Source organism: Sebastes umbrosus, chromosome 19, assembly GCF_015220745.1.
Source record: "Sebastes umbrosus isolate fSebUmb1 chromosome 19, fSebUmb1.pri, whole genome shotgun sequence".
Taxonomy (NCBI): Eukaryota; Metazoa; Chordata; class Actinopteri; order Perciformes; family Sebastidae; genus Sebastes; species Sebastes umbrosus.
Window position 1 is genome coordinate 22445854 of NC_051287.1, and position 12707 is coordinate 22458560.

Here is a 12707-nt window from a genome sequence, read left to right on the forward strand (position 1 = left end):
TATGTATACTTTTAATACACATTATACCTTACTTTTTTCCTTGGGAAATTAAGTAGTTTTTGACATTCATTGTCTTCGAAGCTTTGGCTGAAGAAACAAGAGCAGCTTATCGGTAAATGTGTAATTGACTGGCACCCGCATTGATACACAGAGCAACAAATATCTCCCAGGTGGCACACTGGCCAAAAACCTAACAAATAACTGCCACAACAGAAACAAATCATCCCAGGATATGTTCATACAGGGCAAGTTGGATGCATCATGCAGCAGGAGAGAATGGTTTACTGCACTATCAACCAACAAGCCCACTGAAATAATTAAATACAATTTTTTATGATATAAGCAAACAACTGTTACTTCTCACATCCTGCATGCCCACACTTCCTCTGATGCACTTCCTTTTCAGAGATCATTGGTAGTAAAAAAAAATAAGGAACATTCAGACAGCCTCACATACAGACTAAAATGAGACTTCTTGAGAATAGTTTCTCTATAAAAGTTTACTTTTATTTTTAAGTATAATCCATCTTCTGAGGTTTATAGTGAATCCTTCCTCCTCTCCAGACACACATGTAATAGGCCACGCTCAGAGATCCCACTATAGACACCAGCAGGATGGCCACTACCAGGACGATTTTCCACACCGCTGATTCTTCCCCTTCACCATCTGGATCTAACAGGAAACAGAAACACTCAGTGAATGTACAGTTTTATACAAAGAGACTAGGGTAATCTGGATTTCAGCCCACCTTGTTCCTTCATAGCAAATGGCTCTGGAGTGGACAGCAAGTTCTGTTCCTCCACCGTCACCAGTTCAATAACTTCTGGTGGGCTCTGGGGCCATATCCTCTCCTGTACTACTAGAAATGGTCTATCAGTGTCTTCATACTGTGGATTCTCCTCAGGGAGGACCCACTGGCCCTGGATGTACCGAGGAATGCCTGGAAATGTTGTGTGGTACAGAAGACAGCACGGAAAACTTTCAGCAGGATCCTTCAACAACAAAAATTGTTCAAAGGAAGACAAATATTACAATTTTCTTCTCACCTGACTGAACTGTTGAGGAGGCCAAAAGAGCCCAAAACACAAGATTAACAACAAACATGACTGTGCATACAGCTGCTCGGACTTCCTTAGCTCTTTATATGGGCACTTCATCTATAGCATTGACATCAGCTGTGGCCTCCTGACTCAATCAAGATAAGTTACTGCATCTGGTCTGATGTGCTTTTGGGTGCTTCCATTTCATTGGTTAAACCGTGCCTTGAATTATACCGATCTGAGAGTAACAGGAAGTGGAAACTGTGTCTGCACAAAGAGCAAGTTGTTGTGCTGCAACACTTGAAATCACACTGTAGAAAGGTGTTCTCACACAATGGGAAGGACTTGAAGCAGACTGAGTTTGGATAATGCTTTGAGGTTTTTCACTAAACTGAGCGGGCAATCATTATTTCCCAAAGTATAGACGACAGAACCTGCCAAAATCATAAACAAATAAAGAAAATAATACAGAAATAAATAAGTTTGGGGAAATAAATTTAATTTTCCCTTTTAATTAATTAATTATTTTTTTTAATCTATATATTTATTATTACATTGTATTTATTTATATATTTATTCATTTATGCATGATTTTCCCTTAGCATTTTGCCCCTATTTACTTCCCCAAACTTAATTATTTCTGTATTCTTTTCTTTGTACATTTCTTTATGCATTTCTGCTTCATTTAATGGCATATGCATTTATCGAGTCAATTATTTATTTATTTTTCAATTTGGCAGGTTCTGTCCTCCGTAGAAAGTGGAAATAAAATTTGTATTGAAGAAAATGATAACTGCAGGAATGATTAAAAAACAAAACCAATAGATTTTACAAGGCCTCGACACGTAACTGTATTCATTAATGAAACAGGCCCATGATATTTTAAACTGTGATTTGTGATGTTTGAAGGAGAAATCACACATGCTTGTCAGTACATCATTTATTTATTTTTTTTCCTCCAGTGTGTCAGAAGTTGATACAGACTGCTGAATGCTAAAATGAATGGAGCTTTCAACAGTTGCTTTCACATTTGAAAAAAATAATCTCCACATTGTGAACACGGAACAAAGGTTTTTCAGTTAAGGCTGAAAATGTGACTCATACAACCCACTTCCGAACACACTGCCACAAAAGGAAACATTACAAAATAAAGTAAACCGTTCCTTTACATTTGCAGCCTGCAACAATAAAAATACAATGAAGTCCTGTGTACAATCTGAAATGTTAAAATGTAATATGAATATATAAAGTTTCACAAGGGATGCACCAATATGCTTATTAAAGCAGGAAAAGCACAGAGGTAATTAATAACATTAATTATGGGCGCATTATATTTAAGTGCCCCAGTTTCATGTTACTATGCACAATTAATCACTGGCTTACTGGGACACTAAGCCAGACTCTGAGTACACTTGTGCTGTCCCTGCTATGACAAGTCAAATTGCCTGACATGAAAAAGGTCTATACACTTTGTGCTTAAGTGAATGAAAACATCTGCACACACTGGAGCCTTTAGCACTTGTTTCAATCATTTAAAACGCCAATTAGAAAAACATTGTGCATTGTGAACTGATCTGGTTATTAGATATTATTGAACATCAGCATGTAAAAACATAACTGGTGCACCCAAAGTTTTCACAATCTTTTCTTTCAGCACATCTCTCTCCATGACGAAGAGAATATCCACAGAGCCAAGAGAATATGGTGTGACACAAACACATTATTATTATTGCTATGGTACACTGGTTTATACTGGCAGAAAAACAAATTCCCAAAACAGCATGTTCCTCTTTGTTTAATTTCAAGTTACACTTGGTATCAGATTTCCCTTCTTATTTCACAACATTATGTAAGCATATATCTTATTTTTAAAGAGGGAGAACAATCCCTGTTATTTGCGTATGCACACATTAACTTCCCAAGTTCCCCTTGTTGCATAGTTCAGCATGAGATACAGTATATGACTTGGCTCCTCAAAGAAAAGAAAAAACACAGACGTACAGTATCTGTATATTTCTAAAAGAATCCCTAAAACCCGTTTGTGCATAGGTGCTACACTGACCTCCACAAGTATTTGAGAAGTTCAACACTAAATTGAATATACATGTACTAGATGGAAATTTCCAGCTGGTTTAAATTGTACACACCAAAACTAAAAAGCTTGTTCGGAGGAGTGCGATATTTCAAAGCAGAGTTACAGATGTCTGAAGTTACAGTATTGTGCATCAAGAACCAACAGTTTAGATATTGGTGAGAAATAATTCAAATACTTGTGAAGTTCTACATAATATTACTACAAGTATTCTTAGTTTAAAAGGTACAGTGTGTAAGATTTGGTGGCATCTAGTGGTATGGTTGCAGATTGCAAGCTACAGAGTACCCCTCCGCTGCGGTAACATGAGTAAAACCGCGGTAACGCCGTTCGCTTCACTCAGAGGCCATCCTTACCATGATAACACTACTTTAGGAGCAATGGAAGTCAGACGGCGGCTGGCGGTACCACGGTTTTACACTCTGCAGCTCACGCAGTTTCACAGGCGTGTCAGAGAACTACGGCGGCTTTGAGGTAACGTAAAAAAGTTATGAATATTATATTCCCTTTCTGCTAATAGATCTCCCAAAATGTAACGCACCGGCCCTTTAAGAGAAGAATATACCATTTAGAATAGTATAGGTTGTAACGGTGGTGTAAAAAATGCTCCCAGTGTAAACCTTAGCTCCCAACAGTAACGTAGAAAGAAAAAGTGCATCAGAAGACACTTGAAACAGCTGTTCAAAGTAACAGACAGAAAAACAGTCAAAAACAAACTTTAAATAAGTAATGAATAAGAGGGATGTTATTATGGCAAACTGGCTTTTTTTTGGACTGTCATTACAGCACCACTGAATATGGCTAATAAACACAGCAAGAGTGGATTTAATCTGACATCTGGACATGAGGTGAGCTCACAACTCTAAACCATGAGGGCAACCTCGGAGGCTTTCTCTGTGAGGAGGATCACAGGAATATAACAGCACACTGTGTCCCTGACGAAGAGTACTTTAAGCAGCAGGATCTCACTGTGAATATTTAAATACACATTTCATACTGTTACATTCCTGTTCAAGCATTTTTTGGTTGTCGCTATCCAGATTGCCCTGAGAGGTTAAAGTTAAGGATCCCCAAGGGGCTGTTTCATGAAGCAGGATTTCACTTTTAACTTATCTATATGTACATGTTATAATTCTGAAATAAAATCTATTTTATTATATGTATCTTGGACTAACTGTGGAGTCTTGCTCCATGAAATTCTTCTTCACACGTCTTTAGTGCTTCACAGTGGTGGATAAGCAGCACAGGTCTATCTCGACTCGACTGGTTTCTAGTACCAGGAGGGGACAAGTTGTCCTTATTCGTGCTTCTCTCCCTCATTGTAGATCTTCCGAAGGCTCGAGTCAAGCAGGTAATCCACTGACCTGCAGGTACAGAGAGTGGAAACATTGAGACACGTAATACAGCATTTCTGAATCCATTTCCAACAAGAGCAACTGTACAGTAAAAAAACAGGTTTCATGTGTAACTACTATATCGTTGTCGTTGTTTATGGCACCATAACTTAGGTTGCATCCACAATCGTTTTGGTCACATGAGTTTCGCTCGGGTTGCCATGGTTACACGTCTCCAACCGGCAAGGAGGCTATGAGGAAGTGACAACGTAAATTATAACTCAGTGCGCCCGAAAAGAGATATACTACTGTTTATTCAAAAGTATATTGAATGATAGTACACATATCGGGTATGTAGTGCATAGGATGCCATTTCGGATGAAGCCTTAGTCGTGTGACACCTTTTGACAAAGATATATTTATTGACCGTTTTATAGTCATTGACTCCTCGCTACTCTTAATTAGCCGGTATGGGCCACAAATCATCAACAACTGCTTCAGTTTGGACTCTTGTTTCCACTAGGGATTATGAATTGTAATGTAACGAGTACTGTGTGAGCAGCCTAACCCTTAAAATTAAATCTTACATAATGAGCAACATACAGAATCCACATGTATACAAAGGAACTAACACACATGTTGCCCACCTGTCTATAGGAGTAATGATGAAGGGGATCGTAGAGAGGCCTATAGCTGTGGTGGTCCACTTGCGGACTGGCAGCGGCCACTTGGTGGTTTTGCCCAGCAGGTGTAGTGACGCAGCACACACGCGGTTAATGGTGAAGCCCGGGATGATCACAGAGGCGAGGGCCTGCCACACAAACGTGTCCACCACTGCCGCTGCTACCCGCGTCGTCCTCCCTGGGTTGTCCCCATGGGCCTAGAGGAACAGATTCACGATCAGAAAATGAGAGTTTCTTTAATCAGCGACCCAGTTTCTACTTGATCATCTAAGACAATGGTTCCCAATCTGTTTGGCTTGTGACCCCTTAAAGCAAAACAATGTCTACTTTCAACCAAATTTTCTAACTTAATCTGAATCATTTCTAGAGTCCTGAAACAGTAAAAGTATCCAAGAACACAAGAAAGAAAGTCTGGAAAAATAAATATAATGTTATGCAGCAGAAAAATCTCTTTCTGCTTTCTGTTAATGCTACTCTTGATGACCCCTTGGATTAATCTTGTAATCCCTTGTAAACCCTGATCTAACATGATGCTCATATCTATTTATAGCCCTTCCTCATTACATAATAATCAAAATTTGACCAATATAGATATTGATGAAGATAATGCATATAAATGTTATATCTTACCACAGCTGCTTTCTTCCCTTTGTCCACAGCATCAGCAGTGACGTACACAGTGGCCACGGCATAGCTGCCCCAGACAAAACTCACTGGTACCAGAGCACGGAAAGCCTCCCCGACCTCGTTGGCATAGCCTGTGGGCACACATGCAGATAAGATTTAAGCCATTTTTACCAAATAAACTAGAGCTGCAACGATTAATCGATTAGTTGTCAATTAATTAAACTATTTTGATAATACATTAATTAGTTTGAGTAATTTTTTAAGAAAAAAAGTCATGATTCTTTTTCTTAAATGTGCATATTTTCTAGTTTCTTTACTCCTCTGTGACAGTAAACTGAATATCTTTTGAGTTGTGGACAAAACAAGATATTTGAGGACGTGATCTCGAGTTTTGGGAAACACTAATTGACATTTTTCACCATTTTCTGACATTTTATAGACCAAACAACTAATCGATTAATCGAGAAAGTAATCGACAATGAAAATAATCGTTAGTTGCAGCCCTAAAATAAACTTTACTTACTCACTAATTCTCCTCTAAATGCATCATATAACCTTAGTTAGCAACCCCGCTAACAGGTGCCAAGCCTCTGTTCTATAATAAAAGTCATTAAATGGAGAGTAACATTTGGAAAATTATGCAATACCCATTTCACAAGAGTTGAACGACTTAAACGTCCTTGATACAGAAGTCGCCTGTGCCATACACCCCAGTATATGCAAACCACTAAGAAAATGAACTGGAGTCACATGGGAAGTATTGTCTTTGGTTCACTGATGACAGAACTATAAGAGCGTGGTGAAGTCCAATTCTGCTGCCGCTGTTCGTCTCTTATCTCTGGTACTGCTGCCAAGCACTGTGCAAAGAGTAGCTCCACTTTACTGTGCTGAAGAAAAGCACTTAGTTAACAAGCAACTATGTCAGAGCCAATGAAACACTGCTTGGGGGACAATTTCTTTTCTCCCCAATAATTGTCATCAGCTACATAAATGAGGAACAACCACATAGTGTAGTACACACTTCTCAGTTTTCTTGATAAACACATCAAATGGGGGAGTTTCTTCATAGTCTTTATTCTCTGCTTAAGGCGATTAAATCAAGATCGGATTCAGATTAGTGGATTATCAAAATACTCACGCTATTTTTTATCTCAGGCATCAATTTAGATAATTACTGTACTCTTTAGTTTGGCAAAATCTGGATGGTTTAAATCTCCTACAGCACCATTAGGTGCTTCAAAGTTATCACTATCAGTTCTATTCAGTCAGTCACAACAAGGGCTGAACGATAACGTTGAATATCGTGATATTATAATAAATATACAGATAGTAAAGTGTACTCAGTTCTGCTGCTTTCAGTATACACCTAAAATACAACAATTTGCTTGTTGAATTAAAAAAAATTAAAGGAATTTTTATTTTATTGAACAAATTGAACTGAACACAAAAGGCACCAATACAAAAAGAATGATAATAACATTTTTTACAGAGCAGTTTTCTACTGATACTCTCTTTCAACTAACTCAAAAAAATCCCTGAGAGCAATGTCGGTCGGAATTTGTTGATTGCACAAGTTGACATTGCAATGACAATAAAAAAGCAATATATTGAGCAGCCCTAGTCATAACGGTCCACTGCAATCCCTGGCCTGATGTTACTTTACATAAAAATGATCCCAATGAGTTCCACGCAATATGATATACATATTTTAAATTTGGGGGAAAAGAGAGCAGTGGTATCTGCAGATGCCCTGAGTTGAGGTGTCGGTATTGGGAGAGAAAAAGCTGTATCAGTGCATCCATATAAGATGCATATTTATTGTGTAGAATAATTTTTTAATCACACTGTCAAAATGTTTCATGCAGTATTCATTGGGTGCTATGGACTCCCCAAGGAACTTAATTACACAACCGTTTTTTCTTGTTCTTGCTTTAAGAATTTCATTGAAATTCAGCCTTTAGTAAGAGATGTAGGAGTGAATGATGCTTCCACAGCTTCAGTAAGAGAGAAGATCACATGACAGCTTGGTTTTTTCCAACTGTCTCTTAAAGGCTACATTACAGTAAAGTGATGTAGTTTTCTGAACTTACCAGACTGTTCTATTATTTCTCTTTTACACTTAGTCATTATATCCACATTACTGATGATTATTTATCAAAAATCTTATTTTGTAAATGTTTATAAATATTCTGTAAAAGCACCAACAGCAGTCAACCCTACAATATTGTCTTGATATCAATAACGAGGTATTTGGTCAAATATTTTGTGATATTTGGTCTTCTCCATATCGCCCAGCCCTACTAGGCAGTAGCCAAAAAGCACATCAAACCCTTAAACCTGCAGTAGGCAGTATATTTTTGGCATTAATGGGCAAAAATCCCATAATAACCTTTCAGCATATTGTAATTCAAGTGTTCTGAGAGATAACTAGACTTTTGCACCTCCTCATGGCTCTGTTTTCAGGCTTTAAAAAAATCGGGAGACTTTGCGTTCCTATTGGCTGTGCTCCGGCTGGTGGGCGGTACTTGGTATTTAATCAAGAGATCTCAACATGGCTGCCGGGTCACAAACTTTCTAATTTTACAGCTAAACCGTGCACTACAAGATGATTCTGAAAACATTTGAGGCGAGAAATAGGCATTAACGTAACAGAATATTGCCTAGTTTGACCGTTTGGTCAGAGTTCGCGAGTGATTGACAGCTGCTCAGAGACGGCAGGCTCCAGCTCGGCTCTGATTGGTTGTTTTCCTCCGGTCTGTGAAATCTTGCAGATGCCACTAGGAGCACTGGAGGACACCGGAGGACACAGAGGCACATGTTTTTTTCAGATTACCTCATGCACTACTGTCAGGATATAGTGACCGTTTTATAAAGATAACTTTTTTTTAAATCATATTTGCTCCGTTTCTACCCACTGCAGCTTTAAACCTCAAAAACTAATTGTTGTCAGCCATGTTTAGGACTGAGCAATACAATGGTTAGGCTATAAACTCCAAACTCAGCACTGTCTGGAACCACAAGGACATATTCAGGACACGTAATGACTCAGGAGAGAGAAAGAGAAAGAGAAATTCTGCACACCGCAACAAAAATCACAGGTGCAATACATGCTTATGTAATGCTGTTTGCATCAAACCCAACATCGCAATAAAGAAAATATGTGTATCTCAGAAGGCTGCACTATGAGCAATATGTTCTTGCTTCACAATTCCACAAGAGAAACAGGGATTAGAAGTTGAGTTAAAGTGCAAAGTCCTAAAAACTGTAATTAATTATTTAGATATGATGCACTGAACCTAAAACAATGAAAAATGTTGACAGAATTTACAGGAAAACAAGATTAGAGCCCAATACTTGTTGCTCAGATCCCTACATGTTGGTACAGACACAGAGGACATTTGGACATGTCTCAGCAGGAACAGCTGAATAGCATTTAGCTGCTCCAGTTTCAGGGTCGTGGTACTGGGCATGCTGGTTCACTGTCACACTGTCAGGACTTACTGAGACTCTTGAATAGAACTGAGCCATCGTTAATGCTCCTCCTGCGCTTTTCCTACTACGACAAGTAAAAATGTCTGCTGTAAAAAAAGGCTGGCGAAGAGAACAAGACAACTTTATAGAACTCTGTCACAGCTCTAGGCTGCTTGCTTTAAATACTGTAGCAGTGAAAATGACAGCAAAGTGCCTACTGAATCTGGAGCTGGTAGCACCTGAGAGCATATGGTGATAAGAGCTCTACTGGTATAATAAAATATGATAACACGAGTCCAGATAAGATTATCTTCCAGCAAGCAGGAACACCCAGTTAATAATGTAATATGTCATGCCCTGGCACAATAGGCTGGGGTCCAATTCTGAACTGTGAGCTAAGGCTGTTTTAGATGTCTGTGCTAGTGAATATGTGCCCAAACATGAGAGGTAGTAATGGCTGCAATGACATCAAAATTTTACAAAAGGTTGTTTCACAACCTCAAACAGCCACATGTCAGGTTAAATCCAGTCTTTGATGCATAACAATATCACATTTTTTCCACAGCAGTTAAAAATGATCTTTTCCAGATATACAAAAGAGTTATGGGGAATCCAATGCTGGGGAAAAATTCATTCTTGGCAAAAATGTGTACAGAGGCATGACGTGGAAGTACCCATTTCAAGGGAGAAAATATAAAATGCTTTATATACTAATGTAAAATATATACAATATACAAAGAAATAGGACTGGGCGATAATTCAATGACAATTTATTGCCTTTCAATGGAACTACATTGTGATGATATCATAGATATCGTGAAACACAATTATGTCATCTAAATTGATAATAATAAGCGAATACTAACTAAAATTTCTCAGAAAATCTGATCATTTTGAACTAAGATTAACTGAGAAAATTAATTTTAACGCCATTAATTTCTTTAGAGATTACGCAAATCGATATTTCAGAGGTTGTAGCGGGCTCAGTTTTGAAGCTAGAAGAAGATACTGGTTTTTCAAAAGGGGTCCCTTGACCTCCAACCTCAAGATATGTGAATGTAAATGGGTTCTATGGGTACCCACGAGTCTCCCCTTTACAGACATGCCCACTTTATGATAATCACATGCAAGTTTGGAGGCAAGTCATAGTCAAGTCAGCACACTGACACACTGACAGCTGTTGTTGCCTGTTGGGTTGCAGTTTGCCATGTTATGATTTGAGCAGATTTTAATGCTAAATGCAGTACCTGTGAGGGTTTCTGGACTATATTTGTCATTGTTTTGTGTTGTTAAATGATTTCCAATAAGAAATATATACATACATTTGCATAAAGCAAACATATTTCACCATGTTGATAAGAGTATTAAACACTTAACAAATCTCCCTTTAAGGTACATTTTGAACAGATGAAAAAATGAGATTAATTTACGATTAAATATTTCAATCAATTGACAGACCTAATTTTAAATTGTCAAGTATTTATTTCACACGAGGGTGTACAAACCCAATCGGGTTATTTGAGATGGACTATTTATTCATTGAATAACCAAACATGCTATATCAAGATATATATAGGATATGAAATGACCTATATTGGGATAGATTTTGGCCCTATTGCCGTGCTCTAAGAAGAAATGCTACATGAAATATGACAGCTCCTATGCAAAAAGGATTTCCATCCATGAGTTACATTATTCTTTCCAAATGTCAATGTTCAACTCAAAACATGGCTCATATTCACATGCATGTCAATAGAGATATTAAACTGCACGGGCAGGATTAAAGATGAGAGCAAATAGATGATGATTTTATGAAGGGGATAAAGGGATTCACATGACATGGTCCCTGCTGGAGATTATTAATGTTCACCAGGAGGACTGCACAGTGGGAGCTGCTGCAGCATGGATGCCCTTCAGCTGTTACTACTGTACATGTCCTTCTCAGCTAACAGCTCATTGGGTGAGAGTGTAACCAATGTTAGTAACTATCCTAATGTTTTGATTAGAGAAGGACAGCAAGGAAAACAGGAAGTAGTAGCTGCCACAGTGTCAGCTTTCAGTCTGGTCATGTCTACGGGCGTTTCTCTGTGGTTGTTTGACTCACTGCCTCAACTTGCTCAACAACTACCTTTATTGAGACAGACCTGAGCTACACACACAACTCTAACGCTAACAGTTCAATACACTATGGACACAAAGCAGCGTGGTCCAGTCTTTGGACGTCGTCCATTACGTCCTGTAGTTACAACATGACCTTGCTATAAATAGCATTTTAACAGAGTGGTTAGCCAGCTATGCTAACATTAGCCAGCTGCCAGAGTGTGAGGTGAACTCTCTGTTCTGTAACGTTCAGTTGTGACAGTAGCTTCAGGAATAAACGGTGAGCTGAGCCGCCACTAATTAAACAATACACATACGACAATACATACCCAGGAAGCGGACCCATGTGTCGCGATAAATGTCGACCGTTTTGCTTGTTTTCTCTTCAATGGGATCCATGCTTTCCTTCCTTCCTTTACTCCATCCCCCAGTGAAGCACTACATGCATGAACCTGGTGAGAGCAGTGAGAAAGCCGACACACGGCAGGGACAGTGAAGGGGGCGTGATCTTAACTCACTGCAGCATCCAACTGCTCGACCACTGGAGGGCAGCAAAGCTACTACTTTACTACCTACCTACCTACCTGCCTACCTACCTACCTACCTGCTGTACCTACCTACCTACCTACCTACCTACCTACCTGCTGTACCTACCTACCTACCTACCTACCTACCTACCTACCTACCTACTTACCTACCTACCTTCCTACCTGCCTACCTACCTACCCTCCTTCCTACCTACCTACCCTCCTTCCTACCTACCTACCTACCTTCCTACCTGCCTACCTACCTACCCTCCTACCTACCCACCTACCTACCCTCCTTCCTACCTACCTACCCTCCTACCTACCCACCTACCTACCCTCCTTCCTACCTACCTACCCTCCTTCCTACCTACCTACCTACCTACCTACAACAATCCAATAGTATATAGGCCTAGTTAAATGTGCATCAGCTGTAACATTAGATTATTGCTTACTTTACATGTTAAAGCATCATTAATAAAGTAAGATAAGATAAGATAAGATAAGATAAGATAAGATATTCCTTTATTGTTCCTGCAGTGAGGAAATGTGCAGTGTGCAGCAGCAATGGGGATAGTGCAAAAAACAAGATGCATCAGCTAACAGAAAAAAAAGAGCTAAACAAAGTGTAACAAAATATGAACCATTTAAATAGAAGGAAGTATAAAAATAGGAGCAGTATATACAGTATTGACAATAAACAGACTATTGACAAATTGCACAAGTGGAAAATGATATTGCACAGTGAGAATTAAATGAAATTCCACCTGAAAATATCAGCTTATTGGCAGTTTTTGGTATGTAAGTGGTCTACTGGGAGCAGTGCTGGTTGTGG

The 12707-nt window shown here is 38.9% G+C and overlaps 1 protein-coding gene across 1 annotated transcript; it reads right to left on the bottom strand.

Annotated features, from left to right (window-relative positions):
• Positions 1 to 3512: 3512 nt before the first annotated feature.
• On the bottom strand, positions 3513 to 11838 carry mtfp1 (mitochondrial fission process 1). The gene is made up of 4 exons (XM_037753170.1): positions 11678 to 11838; positions 5781 to 5908; positions 5115 to 5347; positions 3513 to 4497 (listed from the first exon to the last, which is right to left on the bottom strand). The coding sequence occupies exons 1-4, from the start codon at positions 11745 to 11747 to the stop codon at positions 4431 to 4433; spliced, it is 498 nt and encodes a 165-aa protein (XP_037609098.1). The 5' UTR covers positions 11748 to 11838; the 3' UTR covers positions 3513 to 4430.
• Between the last annotated feature and the right edge of the window lie 869 nt (positions 11839 to 12707).

What these genes read in the sequence shown, in the direction of transcription:
- mtfp1 (XM_037753170.1), bottom strand. Translation starts at nt 11,747, where the DNA reads ATGGATCCCATTGAAGAGAAAACAAGCAAAACGGTCGACATTTATCGC. An exon ending in AAGGGAAGAAAGCAGCTGTG is followed by an intron (nt 5,348 to 5,780) that starts GTAAGATATAAC and finishes CTGTTCCTCTAG; the next exon opens with GCCCATGGGGACAACCCAGG. An exon ending in ATCATTACTCCTATAGACAG is followed by an intron (nt 4,498 to 5,114) that starts GTGGGCAACATG and finishes CTGTACCTGCAG; the next exon opens with GTCAGTGGATTACCTGCTTG.